We start from the raw sequence: 18,898 nt of genomic DNA, 5'->3' as shown, positions 1-18,898 counted from the left end.
CAGGTGGTCCTCTGCCAGTGATTTAATTTATTCTAGCTAAAAAAAATCTGGAGCAGCTCTTGGACAAAGACCCGGGATTAGCAAGTGAAAGACAGCCTTCCTTTTAACCCGTTTGTCGCTTCTACACAGAAACGCTGCTTTGTGCCTCAGAACTCCGCTGCTTTGCATGGAGAAGGAGGCGGGCTGTGGGATAAGAGGCACTTGCACGGGGTGTTTGAAATAAACGCTTAATTGTGGCAGGACTTGATTTTCATTCGATTAAGCACCGTGCCTTTTTGATAGTGGGGGTTTGTTAATTCCATCACCCCTGTACATCCAAGTCAGTTACACATTCTCCTTTCCAAGCCAAGAGGTTAAAATTGGTAACATTTTAGAAGTTAGAATTAATGAAACAAAACTGATCTCAACTAATCTGGTTTACCTCCTTTGGCTAACGTTATTTACTGTGGTCTGACCTCAGAAGCTTTTGAGCTACGTGTGTGGCTTGCACCATATGGCTGCATCAAGGGAGCCTTGACACTTACACACCAGAGATGCTACCTCACTTCCTTCCTCCCTCCCTCACCTCCTTCCTCCCCCGCTCCAAACCCAGCTCTCTTTTTGTTCTGCTGTTCTTTCCACATCCTCTCCCAGTGCTCAAAACTTTCCTTCATTTTCCAGTGTATTAACTGTCTCCACCCTGGAGACCTTCCCCTTTGGATGCCCCCAGCTCTTGCATGTTTCCCAATCTGGGACCTATGTCACTGTCCCACTGCCTGGTGAGGCAGATGTGACTCCCCATCGCTGGCACACATGAAATAAAATACAGAAGTGGCCCAGTGGTGCACAGGATCCAGCTTGGATAGAGTTAACTTGCTTCATGGCAGCCTGTATGCCACTGTGGTTTGCATTTGTGACGAGAACAGTGTTAATAACATAGCACTATTGCTTCTGAACAGTGCCTGCACAGTATCAAAGCCCTCCAAGATGCTTTTTCAGGGTGGGAGGAGGGTCATCTCCAGTACAAAGGATGAAGTTTAGCGAGCCCTGGTCACCTCCCTCATCTGAGCCACATGGAGTCTTTTGGCCCAGACAAACCCTATCCTTTGGACCTTGCGATGAGGCAGATGGAGCCAGGAAAGTGGTAAATCACATTCCAGTCTCCCTCTGCCCACTGCCTATCTACAGATCAAAGTAGATAATCATGTAAGAGTATCTAGTTCTTTCTACTACTTACATGTATGTGTGAAGACCGTTTTACCATTTACATAAAAATTTAGATCTTTAGTATGCACCATTTTCAAAAAACCAAACTTCTGTCATTTAGCTAATGAAAGGGAGTTGTTTGATAAAATTTGATAAAGCTTCCTGTCAGAAACTGAACTGAGCTGAGCTGCAAAAAGTCAAGAGCTTACTCCTAACCTAGAGTGAATGCAAAGCAACAAGGCTCAGCTTAGGCCAAGAAAGGTCTCAGATAGTAACAGTGGTAATTAACATTTGTCACAAGCTGAAACTGTACACTGAGTGTACAGCTCAGATAACTAAGTGTAATTGCTTAATGACAGTAAATCAACCAGAGCTCCAGGTAGTCAGTCTTTTTGATTATCATGAGAGCAAAGGGTAATACAGTTGGGAAGGAAATTCAATAGGTCAGACCAGGTTGCCCTGGGCTGGACTAGACAGAAAACCAATCACGGAAAGAGATACAATCTTTCAGATTTTTTATTGTTACTTCCGCAGGTTTGCACAGTAACCTTCTGTACAGCTGTGAAACATTGAAAATTTCTTCAGTTACAAAATGTAAAACAACAGGGTACAAAAATAAGCACTTTAGCTGCTTTAATTCTGCTTACCATGTAAGCAAAAGAAGGGGTTATAACCCTCACTGGCTTTTAGGCCAGACTATTGCTTCCACAGGAAAGCACCACGATGTGACAAAGCCTGAAGCCTGACATCTGCTGCCAAATTGCAGTGAGCTCCCCAAGGCTCCCAGAGAGTTCACAGCAGCCAGCAGAGGCACAGCAGTTCTGCCATTTGTGGCACAACGCAGCACCAGAACCAACAGCATAGCACATCCTCCCTCCCCAGTTCCCTTTTTCCCCATTATGCAGGCTGGCTGTATAAGGGATAAATGCAATCCATGCTTAGGATCCTCCTCAGGTTCGATCTTACTCGTCATCCCAAACCAAACAGCAACTGAGCATCTTCTGAGTGCTGCAAGATCAATTCCTAACAGATCACACAGCATCAGGTAGGATTCATCATGCAGTGTACTTTTCCTCCCCCTGCTTTTTTGCTTTGTGGTAGCGGTTGTAATCATTATACAGATCCTTAAAGACCTCCCTCACGCCTGCTGGGAGTGATACATTTAAGAACTTGACGTCCCGTTCAATGCAAAGGTCAAGGATGTGATATATTCCTTCTGTGAGATGTGTCTTCACAGCTGGGTGCAAAGTCACCTACAAGAAGAACAAAATTGCCTTAAACTTGAAGACAGAAAGGCAAGAAAACACCGTTTCCACAGTCAGTATATATTAAATGCTGACAATGTTATCCTTTGCATCAGACCATCTGGAACAGCCCATTAGATAAAATCCAAGATTTTGACTTGTACAGTATTTTCCTGAATTTTGCAAACTTGTTTTGCAAAACCAGCACAGCCCTCGCAGTAAAATCCACAGGAGTACTGCACATATTGCTGCGGTGGCAAAGACACTAATCATCCTGGAATCACATGGACACTCCTCAGCACAACAACTCTAATTAAAAAAGCACTGAAATACTTGCCTTGGATTACACATTTCAGTAGATTCTGTATGTCTCCTATAAGCTGTATGCCATACAGTCAGTTTCAAATGAGCACTTCCTTTAGGCTGCTCTCTCATTTATGTTGGGTAGTCAAACAATTTTAACTTATCACTTAACAATTTCATATTTATCTAACAATTTTTTTCTGAGTATTTCAATGTGCAAGCCTTAATAAAAGAAGCCTTCAAAAATCTCAGAAGATGTGTATTTCCTTAATCTGTTTTAACACCAGGAATCAGGTACCTTGCCTGAAGTCATGCAGAAAGCTGGAGGAATACAAGAAATGACTCGGACTCAGCACCCTGCTCCCAACATTATCTCTGCTCAACCCCACAACCAGCAGAACCACCACTAACAACCAGGAATGCCAGTGCTGACTCTGGAGTCCTCTGTTGCTCTAGGCTAATTGAAATTTGTCCTGTGCTCACAAATCACTTGCTAAATACTTCATTGCCCAAGACACTGTTGGCCTCTGGCACCATCGCGTTATTTTTGCTGCAGAACCATGTCTGATCTTTGCTGAATCCCAAAATTAGCTTTATGCCTCCAGATGTGAGCCTCTGCACTCCAGGCCTAATGAAAATTACATAAAAAGCTGTTATTAAAATTCAGGCCTCTTTCTTCCTTAGGCAACTAATAAACTTTCTGCTAATGAAGTGCACTTCTCATCACTGTGACAGGCTCACACACTCTATCTGCCCTAAATGTGGAACTACTACTATGTTTTGTTAGATCCACTAACAAAGCAGGGAAAAACTTATAGCAGGCATTAAGACACATAAGATTTCCTTTAGATCTGTGACCCTGAAGAGTTTGCACGTCCAAGAGGTTGTAATTTTTCCCTCCTCTGTCAGTTGATCAATTGGTTTGTTTACTACAGATGTTATTTCTCCCTACACTGTGCAATACAGCTGGAGAACAGCTGAGCATCACAGTTCCCAGTGAATGCACTGGCCTGGGTTCTCCCTTCCTAGGCCAGAGAAATGACTGCAGAGAACAAGGACAGGAAAACCCACAGCTATTGACAATATGGACCAGATGGCCACTTGGGATAAGCAGCTATCTCAGAGCTGCAGTTAATGGAATTGCATCCCTCACATCACAAATTCATCTGGATCCATGCCTTATTTGGGCCATTCTTGCTTTGCAGTTTCCTTTAAACACCATTAACACCATGGGAAGCAGAACCAAAGATTTAAACAGCTGCCACTACTGGCTGGCAGTTAATTATACTTGTAAGTGGTTTATGGTCTATACAGTTAGCACAACCAATTTGTCAAGCATTATAGAGCTCTTGATGTGAGACATTAAATGTGTGAAGAGGTATTTCACTATTGCTGAATTAAGCAACAGCTCACAGGCAACAAGCAGAAAGCGCTGTCAACAGTATGAAAGAGATGCCACCTACACCAGTAAGGAATCTTTCTGGATTAATACAAAATAATTCGTGGTGTAAAGAAGCACTGAGGGAGCTGTTACACAACCACTTCAGGGGTGACTGGTTAGGCCAGTAGCTTTCATCAGTTCTAGCTCACAGACCCTTAAAAGGGTTCCAGTAAGTGTGCAGATGCCTATAAAAAGACTTAAATCTACTAACATGTTTTTCTCAGTTATCTTCAACAGACCCTCAGGGTCTTCCTATGACAGGGAGAAAGCCACTGATCCTGACTCAGAAGAGATGAATGGTTAAAAGAGTTTTTCTCTCCCTCTGCAGAGCAACATGAAAGATATGTACATGCCCCATTTACAACAGGCATCTGAGGCTCCCCTTTCCTCTGATATCCATCAATTCTTAGCAGTCTAATGAGCAAATAAATCATCCCCTACTTGTGATCTATCTATTCTGTCAGACAGCAAACACTCCTTTGCCACAGTATCTGGTGGCTCACTACACCAATTCCCCCTTCCACACCCAAAGATTCCATGCATACATTACTGATCTGTGGTTTCAGCTATCATCCATCACTTTCCATTTCCCAGTGAACATCTTGCACAAAACTTTCCTAGAAGTCTCAGGAGACTGTGTACTCCTGCTAATAGTGAGACAAGCGTCCTTTCAACTTGAAAAGGTCATTTGACAATTCAAGTCAGGCTTTTAGACTTACATTCAGTGATGACCAGATTACAGAACTCACAGATGGCTAAAGGGAACAGAAGTCGTCTTAACAGCAATTTTCCCTTTGCCAAACTACTACATTCACTATGTAAACAATAATCAACTAACCAGGAACACTAAATAATATGGTTAAAATCTGACTTCTCCCATTGTTTTGCTTCCCCCCCCCCAAAAAAAAGGAAAAATACAGAAAAAAGAGGGGCAACAGAGACAGCAAAGTTTAAGCTTGGTAACGACCTTCATGGTTAGTTACACTGGTTACATCTAAATCATTCAGAAACATAGCACCAGTTAGGATTTTTTTTTTTTTTTTTTGTAAGAAGCCTAAAACAAAGACTAAATTTCCTTTCTGTATTTCAGCTCATGCCCAGGCCAGAACCACAAATAATCAGTTTGCAGGTACCTGTAGCATAACCAGCATTCAAACCCTGGTGAAATCCAAATCTATTGGGCTGAAGAAAATGACAAGCTGAAGTTACCTCTGGATGAGAGAAAACACTGATCTGGCTCTGGCTTCCTTAAGAGCAGAAGTAGCAGCTTTCAGTAAGGATCAGAATGATATCCTTTGTACAGAAGGAGAATTACTGAAAAGCTAACAATTCCTGCCTTGGTAACATTTTTTCCATTCACTTAACCATTTAGACCATATTAAAAGATATTTTCCAGGGGAATCTTCCACCACTACTTTACCAGATGGGGCCTTAACTGCTATCAGTCCTGGACAGCCCAGACTATTTGGGAGATAAACTTAACTACCAGATGTATAAGGAAGACATTTTAAACAATGATGGTGGCAAAACTCTGGAACAGGTTGCCCAGAGAGCTGGTGCATACCTCATCCCCGGAAACATTCAAGGCCAGGTTGAATGTGGCTGTGAACAACCTGATCTATTTCAAGATGTCCCTGCTCATTGTAGAGGAGTCGGACTAGATGACCTTTAAAGGTAATCTTTCAACCTTTCAACCCAAACCATTCTATGATTCTGTAAAGAAAAGCAACACCCAACACAGCACTAAAGAGAAGCAGCTTTGTACCTGGGCACTGCATTGTTTTACCTTAAAAGACAAAACCCACAACCCACACCTTTAAAATTTTTCAAGAAATTTGGTAAGAAAGATTCTCAGGAACTCTTGCCTGATAATATAACAGCCTGGATCAAACCTGCATCTCCATGAGGCATAATAACTTCTGTAACTTCACAAATTTTACAGAATTTAACAGTTGCCTTTGGAATAGAAACTCCAAAGCTAGCACAATACTATGGCACTTTCAAGATGGATGAGAACATACCTTCTGTAATTCAGTCACATACTGAGCCACAATGAAAGCAGAAAACACAGTGAAGTTCTCCATTTCTGCAGCAATGTGAGTATACATCCGTTCCACCAAGTGTGCACATTTCAGTATCATTTCAAACTCATCCGTGTTGCCTAAAACACAAAGTGAGACGCAGCCTGGCATTTGAGGCTTAAAAACATCAGGAAAAAAAATCCAAAGAATCACTCAGTCTTCCATGATCCCTGAACTACATGAGGCCAAGGACAGCTTGCCTACTTTATCATTTTTCTTATCAAGCCACAGCTACAGGCCCCCCACAACACACAAAATACATCTCCTAGAACGGCTGTTTTATAAGATCATACTGATTCCAATTTCATGTGCACTGCGAGACAAAAATTACTTGTTATAGATGTTGAAGTGTTCAAAATGGCAATTATGGTCCCTTCCACAATTCAGTCCAAACTAGCACTGTGGAGGAGAGAACAAGGAGACAAGAAAATTGTATTCCCTACCTAGAGAAAATCAGAAGACAATTCTTAGAAACAGCATAGTAAGAAAGCTTTCTGATGAGATCTATTATGTGAAATATAGCAGCAAAAGCTACATCACTGGAGATATCTAAAGTGAGACTGGTGAGATCAGCTGAGAATTAACTCAGTAGGCAGAGAATGAAGAGAGCTAGTACAAACAACGGAGAAGGGAAATGCAGAAATTACTTCCATGTTATCTGTTACAAAACCAGAACAATCCTGCAAAGATAAACAGCATCATTTCCAGCTTGAGGATGCCATGTACCTGTAAGCTTCCTGTGACAATTGCCTTACGTAAACATACTGCAGAAGCAAGAAAATTCTCCAAATCTGGCACCCGTTTAACAGACCTTTTCCTCTCTCTGAGCCTCAACTAATATATTCCTCTACATCAGATACATACACTTCTATTTGCCCACAGCTGTGGGCAATATATCAGCTGAGATAAATGTGAACATGGCACAGGCTGTAGGACACCAGAAGAAAGCTGGGATACAATCAGTTTCAGGCCATGAAGTCAACTAACTTGTCTCAAAACTCTCCACTATTAATGACAGGGTATTTGTGTCCTGATCATCTTAATCATTGTGGACATCTCTGACTATGTAAATTCTTTAATAACTTCCAGTAAGAAGTCTGTTTTTTCCCCTTCTTCTTCTTTAATTACACTTATTCCAAATCCTTGACCATACAGATAATCCCACCTAATCCCAACTGATGCTTCAGATACATATAGAGTTCTTATACTTAGCACAGAATGGTGACAACTCAGCTCTATAGCAAACACAGTTCCAATCTCAAGAAATTCCATTTAGTAGCATCCATTTGGGATTATAACTCACACATATTAGCATGAATCACTGGAGCTCACAGCCACCATGCTTGCAGACAGGGCTTGACAGGAAGAGCAGAAATTGGGCACAGCAAGCCTTACTGCTTCCTGTCTACTTGCCAGCCAATTAGTGAAAAAAAACTTATTCACCAAAAGCAGTGCTGCCTGCATGCAGCTCCCTGGGAGCCCCAGTAATCTTCCTAAGCCCACAGCACCACAAAGCTCATCCCCAATTTTTCATAAAGGACAGAGAGGGCTGACAGTTTCTATGCCACAGCCAGGTTTTGAGGACCTTATCCTGTTCAGCACTTCCTGCTCTAGAGTATATATATATAATGCAAAGGTGGAAAAGATATGGTACCTCTGTCTCCTTTCTGATGTCCTTCATGCATGACAGAAACAACCAGACGATGAAAACTGCTCAGAAAAGATGGTGCTGCTTTCAACAGCACCTGAAAAAGACATGAAATAAAAACATCTGAGATTACATAGCACAGGGAGTGGAGAAGGTAGAAACTATCTTTTCATCCTGCATCCTGAGCCATTTGTGTTTCTGGAATCAATCATAGAAAAAGGAAACATTTTTTCCTAACCTAGCATCAGATGTTTATAAGCAATCCACTGACAAAGAACAACAATGCAGGCACAAGCAAAGCAAGAGAGCAACTGAAATTATGTGATTTTGAGATTACCAGCCTTTTAAATGAGAAGCAGTACAATGCACTTTCATACTATCAAAACAAAATATTTCAAAACCATATTAAAAAAAATCTATCACTAATACGTTCGTTCTTTCAAACTTTTCCCCCTTCTCCCACCCCCTCACATACCTTTGGATGACACTGCACAATACAGAAGAGCACTTCATGGACCCCCACGAAGACACCATGATAGTCTTCTGCCTTCAGATGTTCCAAAGGGACTGTTAGAAGAATGCTGAATGCCAATGAAACGTGATGTGGATTCACGAGAAACCCTTCTCCCTGCCTTAGCAGAGCTGCCACAGTCTCTAGAATAGGTATAACTATGATGGAAATCAGTGAGTGGTCCTGACAGGCCTCTTTGTTTTGCAGCTACAAGACAGAAAACAGACAATGAGACATGCATTAGCCACTTATTGTTAGTGCTGGAACACCAGGGAACCCTAATGCTGTGACTGGAGTCAATGGAACTAGACCTGTGCTAGCTAGACTGGCAGGGAGACTCCTGCACCTCAGCCACCTTCATGCAATTGTGCCCTGTGTGAGGATGCATACGATGCATTTCAAACAAACACTGCTGGGAGCATAACTGGAATGGCAACTATTCCCCAGCTCCCTGAAAACCAGCACCTCTTGGCACCTCCTCACACGAATCCAATGGTGCAGTTCACTCCTTTACATGCATGCAGACCTATCAAAAAGGGCAGAAACTGCAAGCTTATGATTCCCAGGCATTACAAAACCCACCTCTGATAAATTCTTGCCTAGAGTTATCATCCCAAGAGAAGGAAAACCTACATCACTAGATTTATATGCTGTACAAATGAAGGGCAGGAAACTTGTGTTTGATTAGTTACAGTTAAGTTTCCCTTTCATAATTCAGTGAATTTATCCAATTACTTTTTTCTATAAGCACTTTTTTTGTTTTGTTTTGCTGCTGTTGGCCTCTGCTGCAACACATGGCTGACAGTTATCTTTTACTTTGGACGGGAGGAAGGACAAGAGACAGACTCTCTACTCTGCAGCCTAACAAGTTTCTCCCGAGTTCCGTATCACACAGTGTAGTTCCATAAAATTACTGTGTGTAAGAAATAGATGACCTGCACACTGCACTCACAGGAGCATATTTACTTGAGGAAGAAGGAGAAAAAGGGTCTAGACAAAAACATTCAGATGAATCTGGCATGGATTTGTTTAGTTTTTGTTCCTGTGTGCCTTTGTGTAGGTCAGATGTAACTGCCAGAGAGTCTAACATATAAGAGGGGTAGGTAATGAAGTTACAATAAAGAGATACTTACAGCTAAAGCTGTTATTATCTGTGGGCTGGCAAACCAGAAAGCTTTCTCTTTGTCTCCGCTTAATGGGCAGCTGAGCAACAATTTGGTTAGCGTAACAGCTGACAATACTTCCTGCAGAAAGCAGACGGATCATCAGTCAGGGGTACAAGGCACACCGGCTCCTTTCAAGTACAGAAGAGCTCTTTCAAGGCCAGTGACACTTTTGAGCATTACCAGAGCCTTGACACATGAAAGGCCTCCCACCTCTCTTTGGAAATTGTGAAGTAAGCAGCAACTCAACAGAATACAAAGCACTGACCCAAATGTACTTTGCACCACATTTGCTTCACAATCAACTTACTGTACAAAAAGGCTTACATGACTTTTAAGAAAGGAAAGCCTTCTCATACAACTGCCACTAGATAACAGAGGGAAACAGAGGCAATATAAGGTTACCAGTACACTATAAATTAAGAATGCTGCTTTTGGCAGCAGGGGTTTTTTTAACCTGTTAGTTGTTTATACAGCCTGATAATAGAAGCATATTGAAAGCTATATTCAGGAAGGAATCATCTGTGCAGTTCAGGAATCCCAGATACACTTTCAAAAAGATGCACCAAGAATTGATGCAGCACATCCACATCTCTTTCTGACAAATAAGACAGGGCTGGATAACCCCGAAAGTTTAATCCATGTGTCATTTTCAAGTCACTGGAACTTCTATGGAGCATACAGCTGACTTTTTTTGCCAAAAGTGTTCCACACATCACCAGTGGTGCTTAAGCCACTCTGAAGAAGGGCACAGGATTTAAAAAGATGCTGAGTGCTATCTGGTTATTGCTGAGTAGTCTTTAGAGCAACAAGTATCAAAAGCACAGATGTAGCTTTGGTTTTACTTAAAAATGCCAGCATTTCTAAAAGTGCCTGTAACCTTGTAAAAAAGAGCCACAGACAAACACTGACTGCACTGTGCAAGAGCTGTGAATATCAAGTAGGAAAGAACTTTCAGCATGGCCTGTAACACCACAGGTGTGTGATTTCTGTTGACAATACATGGAATCGAGACTGCTGAGTCCTTAAGCTGGACAGAAAGTTTTTTGAGTAAGTTTCCATGACTTTTCCACATCTCAATTTATATACAGAACATAGCACATTCACCAAGCCTTTATCCATGTAAATTAATTTGACCTGATCACTGAACATACAGTGGAAGAAGAAAAAAAATATTCAACAGATGTTATTCAGCCAACAACCTTTTTTTAAGATACAGTAGACTGCAGAAGGAAGTTGACAAAACATTAAGCTCATGCCTTACTTTAGCCTTCTGCTGCCAAACATTCCTCACTTCCAGTCCCTGCAGTACCAGCCTCATTATGGCACAAAACTCCTCAGCAGAGCAGTTTCCCAGCACCTGGACAAGCACCTCTGTCAGCTCCATCTCCAGACTTCGGATCACCTGGGTTGTAATTGCAGGACCTGCATATTCAAGAGACAAAAGCAATCAGTTCTCAGGACAAGGATTTCCACAGGTAAGGATAAGGCAAACTGAAAATGAAACAGCTCTGTTTAAACCTTTTTAACACTCAAATACATAGAGAGCTTGATATTTTCTCTTTACCTTTCTCCTCACTAGTGCAATGACTTGATGATCTCAAGTATATCCTACTCTCAGGTTCACAGAGCAGTCATCATACCAATGAAAAGTCTTCAAAAATACAGAAAGACTACACCAAAGCAGCTGCACCAGCCAAGGGAGCAGGCTAAACAAGCCACTGGTCTTTTAAACAAATGGTGGCCAGAGATCCATCACAAATCACAAAAGCATAAAGCTTTTTTTATGACTACTTAATGGCAATACAAACACTGAGATCACAACTGTAGTTCACTTGAACAGCAGTCCCCAAAGCAGGGTGTGTAATTCTTTGGGGTGTGGGAATTATAAGTAAAATATCTTCAATAAATGTAAAAAGATATTTTAAATAGTGTTTATTTCATTCTTATCTCATGCTTTTTAAACATTTTCTGTATGTGTGCTTTGTAATGTACATAGTGGAGTAGCACATGTATAATTTATAAGTAAATTATATTCAGGCTGTGCATTCAATTTCTGTTTTTTTACCAATAGATGTGTGCAATCAAAAATGTTTGGAGACCACTCCACCAGAGCATGCCAGTAATAAGTTTGACAAATTCTAACAGTTTGAAGAAGTCTAAGAGAACAGTTATGCCTGCTCTGTGTTCATCTCTCTTTCTGAATGAGACAGTATAAAGATGTCATTAGGTCCCACAGCTGGCAGCAGAGGTTTTTCATGTAATCTCCAGCCCTGGCTCTTTATTTGATGAGCATAAAGGAACCAACCTGCCAATATCCCACAGAATTTTTTAGAACTACCACATGGTGTTCAGCATCCTTAACAGTTAGGTAACTTCCACTGCTCTACAAACTCACCTGCCAGATATGAAAACAGATGAGAATTTTACTGTAAGGTCTGACCTGGTGCAGATCAGCTGCTTCAGGGGTGCCTACTACACCAATTACACGAGCAGGACACTGCACTTCAGCCCCACCTCCAGTAGTATCACCGTGTTCCAGTTATTTTCAAAATGTCCTACCAGGGATGAGTAACTCAGGATCTCAACTTTCTTAAGATGTTAACATCCATCAGAAAATCATTACCAAACTACATGGTGGCTGTGGTCCAGGTACCACAATATTGCCTCCTTGAAAATTTTCCTGCTATGCATTTAAAAAGGATAGCCCGCTGTTTTAACACAAGTAAACAGATACAGACTTTTAAAGAAGTTGTATGCTTTTCTAAATGTCTTTTAACTCACAGAATTAGCAAAGGAGGTGGAGAAATAGAGTTTTCATACCAGAGAGAAGCTTTTTTATAGCAAAAACAACCATGACTGCAGTTTCTTTTCCAGGATACAGTTCTGGCACAGAGCAGAAGACAGTCAGGAACTGCAATGCAGGCTGAAGGAACTGCAGATTACTCCCTGCACAGGGCAGCTCTTTCAGTATCTGAGAGTAAAACTCTTGGTACAGTTTAATACGGGCCCGCTCCAAAAACCCACTGGGCTCCTTCTGCCAGTCCTTCTTGTCAGGATGGCTCAGATCTTCTCTGAGGAGAGTAGTGACAGATGGTATGAATGCTGCAGGCAAAAGCTGGTTTGGGGTGTTACTCCGAACTCCATGTTCAACAGTTCTGACCATCTGCAGAACTACTGGTTCCAACAGAGCAGACAGCACATCCGCAGAATGCAGCTTCTTTTGTGGCAGCTGCTGGACGTGCAGTGTGACAACATGACAGAGTGTGGTGAATGCCGTGAGCAGTAACTGCTCAGCCGCGGGATTCCAGTTTTTCCAGTCTTTGCTTTTGGCTGCACCTGTGTCTAACCTGCAGCTCACCAGGAAAGATATGAACTTTTCCAAGTTGAGCTTCACACTTTGTCTTCTTTCAATAATCATCTGAAGAAAGTTTTCCAAAAACCCTTGGATTTCCTGGACATACTGTACCCAAACAGGAACAGTCAAGACATCAGTGAAGAATTTGCAAACTGTAAGCTGGGAGGTCATGACAGCCTCAAGAACATCGCTGGCATGTAACACTTTAAAAACAGAACTGGCATTCCTGCCAGCTTGCAGGCACCTCAGGAGGTGGAGGCAAGTACTTAAAACCTTCAGCAATAACAACTTGCTGCAAGAGTCACTAGCCCTGGTATTAATTAGTAGGGACAGCAACACCAGAAAACACCGAGTACAGTCAGAGGGAAGAAAACTGTCTAATTTCAGAAGAGAAACAATTTCTAACAAACCCAGGCATCTTTGTAGCTGACGTTCTTTCAGGATGATGGGGCAGCCATTTTTTTCTAACAATACTATACTCTGGGCAACTTTCTTCAGTGTCTTCCAAGACAAGCTCAGCTCATCCTTCAGCAGTTTGTTTTCTGATGGTTCTTCCAACGGGTCAACAGTTTTGCAAGGAGCCAGAATTTCTTCATGCCAAGGAATATTGGTCACAGACAGCTGCTGAAGTGGCAGATCTACTGAATCCCTGGTAGCAGTGGGCAGCACCATAGCAAACTGATGAATCAGATGGGTCAGAAAAGCACAGTGCAGGACCTTCATTTCTGGTAGAAGAGAGCTGTGGATCAAACCAAGGGATATCTTTCCAATGCTGATGGAAGGCTCCTCATCCATGGCAGCTTCCTGAGCTTTGGCCAACATCAACGTTTCTAGAAGCACATTTGCAATGTACTCTACATCTTTTAAGGAACTATACGGCAACAGGATGGTCAGGTTGGACATGATAAGGTGCCAGTGTGCTGTGGGGTAGCTAAGTTCAGTTATGGCACTGATATCTCCATCCCACGGTTCAGACTCTCCTCTGCTCACGGTGGATCTTCCAGACTCCAGGATGAAAGCTGCAGCATGCTGCAAGGCCTGTAGGTCGGCTTCGGTCTGCATTAACATCATCTTCATTTTCTGAAGTGTGAGCAGCTCTAAGCAGTATTTACTAGTGGAGGCAAAACTACTTGCAAGTTCCATAACCCTCCTCCAACCCTGCTCCTTCATACCAGGCAGAAAAGCTGAAATGCCCCAGTGCCTTGCAGCAGGTTCAGTAACAGCAATTTCAGCTGTTGGAGACACATATTTACTGCAGCTAACACCAAACAGAGTGTCTACCTCAACCCAAGTGTAAACAAGGAGGAGAGCAGCATCACTGGCCTTCCTTAGCCAAAGCTCTGACTTTCCTTTCCCTCTCCTAGGAGCCTGCAGCAGCTCCATCAGTGGCTGAGTTATTCCCTTCTGTATGTTTGCCATCAAATGCTGAGTGCGAAGCACCAGAGGGGATGGAGTGACATCATCTAGGCTCCTCATGTTGAACAGAAAAGCATGCAGCACTGAGCACACTGACATCAGCTTCAGTGCCATGTCAATTGACCCTTCAACAGCTGGAATGATAAGGGTCTGGCATTTCTCCACAAAGAGACTCAGAATGTCCAGAATCTGGTTGGGTGGCAGTTCAAGAAGGCACTCACGAAGCTTTACTGTCAGGCCAGCAGAGAAGACAGGTGGCCTCAGTTCATCAAGAGCTGGCTGGCAAATGACTGTCAGCACCTCTTCAAAGAGCCGTGGGAACTGCCTCAGCTTGGAGTAAATCTGGAGTACTGTGTTGATGAGAGTCTCCTGTGGCTTCTTTATATGTGGCTCAGAGATCTTGGCATCAATCCAAGCTGATGACACCAAGTCATCCAGGTCTGGCTCTACTATAAGGTGGTTTAATGACATCAAGAGTTTGAGACACCTGAACCAAGCAGGAATGGAAGGTTGGGAGTGTGTCAGCAGCATCTGTGCTAGCTTCCGGTAAAACCCAAACTGCACCTCCTTGTGCCGGATACGGTCACTTGCGACATTATAGATATCATTGCTGAGCACCATGTTCAGAAGCTGTTCCAGAGAAAGCAGCTCCGTGCTCCAGTCCACAGGGGAGAGTATATCACTCTTCCCTCCCTGCTGCAAGTCAGAGAGCCTGAGACAGCCAAAAAGCCTGCTGAGCATGTGGAAACACATAAGGTGGCTTTCTGCCTTACAGTAAGAGTCCAGAAAGAGCGTATACAGCAGGGACACTGAACCGGCCACAACCACTCCATGGAGGGCAGGTTCACACAAGCCACTGCCCAGCTTGGTCAGCACTGTGTTGACAGGTAGCAAAAGAGATTTCAAAGCTCTTTTCTTCTTCTCCTGCTCTGGCACCAGCTCCTCTTTGTAGGATGGGAGAAGCTCAGGCTGAAATAACCCAGCCTGCAGCAAAGTTTCTATATGGCTTTGCATTTCTCTGCTCAAGTGCTGACGCACGTGGTCATCATCCGCTTGTGTCCAGCTCCTCACAGTCAGCAAGTGCCTCAGGAGCAAACATGGCTGGAGCAAGTGATTTGTCACTTGCCCAAACACACGGTTTGGGTTGGACTGCTTCCTCTGGATCAGGAGGTACTGAGTAAAGGTAAGCTGGAGGACGCCGAACAACTGGGAGTCCACAGCATCGTCAGAAGCCAGCTGCTGACATGCCAGCTTGGACAACTTGCTGAGGAGATCGATCATAAGCTCACACTTTGCTGTGTAAATGATGGACAGTGAAGGACTAGAAAGGATGCCACTGGAGCAGCTCAGCACGGTGCCAATGTTCTTCTGTTTTTTTTCAGAACAGGCCTCTGATAACCTCCCATTTATGACCTGAAAAAAGAAACAAAAACAAACCACAAAAACCAGTCAATTTAGCATACAAAGATAAAGCCCATCATAGTTAACCAACACCACCTTCTATGAGCTGCAGCTGCAAATGAGGGGGACGTGCCAACAGCTGCTGCTGAGCCTCTCACATCACAGGTTTCAAACCAGAAGCTCCACTGTCCTTGCATTTATTTGCAGCACCAGAGGAGTAAGGAAGCCCTCATACACGCTACTGGCAACAGCATCAGATTATCCATACTTGATACTAATAGTTCATCCTGCAGAAATGGAGTAGGGATAAATTTCTTCCCTTCTTGAATGGTCCCCAAAATTACACTCCCAACAACAAAAAACCCACAAAAAAACCACATCCCTGCTCTGATACAGGGAGCTTATTTAGTAAGAATGTCCATGACTAAATATCATTTTTATATTTGAAAATAAGACATTTTTGGTCCTGATATCTGGAATGTGAAGGACTATTCTCTTTTCTCTTTGAGGGATACATGTTTCTAGAGAAATAATGTTGCATTTCTCTTCCTTTTCTCAAATTTTATGTGTATTTCCCTGTTGCTTTCTCCTTCAATCCACTTTTCACTCACTCCCTCTTCTCACCTTCAAATAATGTCTGCAAACAAATTCAGTAACAATTTAACAACCTGCTTCAATTTTGTTAAAAACCTCACCTGTCTCCTAACACCTTCTTGTGGATGGTTCATCTCCTCAGCTGGAGCACCTTTGGACTAAAACAGACCCTTAAATTCTTCCCACTGCACCCTCTACCACCTCTGTCCTTGGTGTTCATGGTACCCTGTCCTGTACCTCTGACCTAATCTTCATCCAGACAGGCTTTCATACCCAGACCACGTTTGAATTTGGCACACTTTCTGCATAACATGTCTGAAGCACAGATTTCATCCAAACAATTCTCCACACTTCACAGTACAATTCCTACATGCAAAGACAACCTTTTCTTTGTTCCCTTCAATCTGATCAAAACTAAAAGAGTTGTTTTCCCAGTCATTTTCACTGCTTTGCAGCCACTCACTAATTCTGCCATTTTTAACCTTAGCACTGCACAAATACAAACTCTACTGCAGGACAGAAATAGAGAAACTTTCACTATAGGTCCTGCAAGCTATCAGATTAATACATATTTTGTGCATATTTTCCTCACAACTGTGAGGAAGAGTCAAGTACTGTACGAGATACTCATTGCTATCCAGAATTTTACCAGCTACCCACAGTCATAGTTACCTGTGCAACTGAAAAACTGAGACCAACTGTTTTCTCACTCTTTAAGAGGTCCTGTAGTCTTTTACTATGGATAACATTGTCGAGATACACCCAAAGTTTTTCAACAATTTCATCCTCCAGTTCAAGTTTCTTGTTGTAGTTGGAAACCAATGCATGGCTTACCCAATCAAGTAAAACCTGTTAACAGAAGAGAAAACAAGAAATCTTTAACAGCAAAAACAGGACAAAAGCAATACCTCTTCACGGTTACAGCATTTGTGCCTTGAGAACTGTGTTACATCCAAGCTGAATAGCCTCTGAGCAAGCAGAGAAGTCCGCTCCCAAAGGTTTCAATTCCTAAGAGCTTGCACTCTACACCTAATGTTGGACCTGTGCTCACATAAACCATCCTGAAACAGCTTTCAGGAGTGAACATCTTTAATCTGACAACATTCTAATTCTAACACTTGATACTGGTTAGCAAATGCAGTCTTTTAAATCAGTGCTCAGAGAATCAGCTGGTTTTCACTTTCTGACAGTTGCTATTCCACTCACATCCTCCTCTTCATATGTTTAAATTCACTACCTAGAAATTCAGGCCTAGGAATTTAGATGGGTGCAAACTGGAAAAGGTTGAAATCTACTAATTACTGTTCTAAAACTGAAGTTGTGGTGCACGGCTAAATTTAATATTCTAAGTAACCGAAATAACACAAAGCTCAGATGTGCAAACTCTAGACCCCAAAGTGCTACCAGGGCTGGAGGAATAGGATAAGACACCCCTAACCCAGGGAAACACTACACAGACCTTCAGAAAACAGGGTCAAAACAAAAGACTTAGGAGATAGCATGGGTTCCATGAAGAGAAAACCAAATCGCTTTCCAAGCAGCAATCCATGAATCAACCCACGATGTGCTCTTTGCTAATGCACAACAAGTTCTGAGCACCACAGAACACACACACAGCTACAGTCAGTCCTCCCATCCTGAAGTTCTTGTTTTTAACTATTACCAAAAACATCTGACTTTGGAGCATCCTGTACTGGATATAACACCAATGGCAGTGACAGCTCTAAAGACAATGATTTCTCGTGTCTTTGACAGACAGAACACAGGCACCACCCTCCCTACAAGAAAGTTTCTTCCATCTTGCACGAATGCAGGTCTTCGTGCTGAAGCTACCTGCAATATGTTGTTATAAAAACATTCTATGTAACGACAGAGAAGTCAAGGGACAATCCTAAATCAGCGCTATATTTACAGTGCTATCAGCTAGCCAGAAGCTAGATGTGGATTTTAAGAAGTGATTAATCCACGGCAGCAACTCGCCATCGGTGTTTTCCTCTTTCATCACTGTTCACCACTAAAGAGTACTCACTTGTTCCTTATTAGGCAGGACGCACTGGTGAGAAATCCACGCGAACCGGGCTAGTTTGAGTTTGTCCTCCCACGAAGTCTTGGAGCTTTTCAGCTTCAGGTAAATCCCGGAGTAGATGGCCGCCATGGGGGCGGCACGTGGGAACGGCGAAGCGGCGGGCACGCGTCTGGAAGAGACGCCAAGCAAGGAGCAGGCGGTCGGACGGGCAGCGGCCCCGCACCCGGCGCTCACCCACGTGTCAGCGCTCGGGGCCCAGGCGCCCCTCCGCCCGCCAGCCGCCCATGGCCCCGCTCCCCAGCGCCCACCTCTCCCGCACCAGCCCCCGGTCCCACTCACCTTCCCTTCGGCTCGCGGGGCCGTCGCTGCCCGCTCCCGGCACCCGGTACGGCCGGGCCCTCCGCGCGGGCCTCTGTCCCGGCCAAGCCGCGCCAGCCGAGCGCCGAGCCCGGGAGGCGGCGCGTTGGGGGGAGCCCGCGCCCATTGGCGGCCAGAGGGCGCTTGCGCGGCCCCGGCCCCGCTCCCGC

The 18,898-nt window shown here is 43.4% G+C and overlaps 1 protein-coding gene across 1 annotated transcript; it reads right to left on the bottom strand.

The window, feature by feature from the left end:
• Nucleotides 1-1,691: 1,691 nt before the first annotated feature.
• Nucleotides 1,692-18,863, bottom strand: URB2 (URB2 ribosome biogenesis homolog). Its single transcript, XM_058834145.1, has 10 exons — nt 18,711-18,863; nt 18,375-18,540; nt 17,018-17,194; nt 12,400-15,763; nt 10,841-11,001; nt 9,547-9,657; nt 8,378-8,620; nt 7,909-7,999; nt 6,195-6,334; nt 1,692-2,438 (listed from the first exon to the last, which is right to left on the bottom strand). Exons 2-10 carry the CDS (start codon nt 18,498-18,500, stop codon nt 2,241-2,243), a joined length of 4,611 nt encoding a protein of 1,536 aa, XP_058690128.1. The 5' UTR covers nt 18,501-18,540; nt 18,711-18,863; the 3' UTR covers nt 1,692-2,240.
• Between the last annotated feature and the right edge of the window lie 35 nt (nt 18,864-18,898).

The sequence above is a fragment of the Poecile atricapillus genome, chromosome 3, assembly GCF_030490865.1.
Source record: "Poecile atricapillus isolate bPoeAtr1 chromosome 3, bPoeAtr1.hap1, whole genome shotgun sequence".
Taxonomy (NCBI): domain Eukaryota; kingdom Metazoa; phylum Chordata; class Aves; order Passeriformes; family Paridae; genus Poecile; species Poecile atricapillus.
This window is presented reverse-complemented; position numbering and strand designations above follow the sequence as displayed.

Bases quoted from the DNA above. Each gene is read 5' to 3' on its own strand.
- URB2 (XM_058834145.1), bottom strand. From the start codon at position 18,500: ATGGCGGCCATCTACTCCGGGATTTACCTGAAGCTGAAAAGCTCCAAG. The intron at 8,621-9,546 runs GTAAGTATCTCT...TCTGTCTTGTAG, and splicing joins AGATAATAACAGCTTTAGCT to CTGCAAAACAAAGAGGCCTG. The intron at 6,335-7,908 runs GTACCATATCTT...TTTGTGTTTTAG, and splicing joins ACATCAGAAAGGAGACAGAG to GCAACACGGATGAGTTTGAA.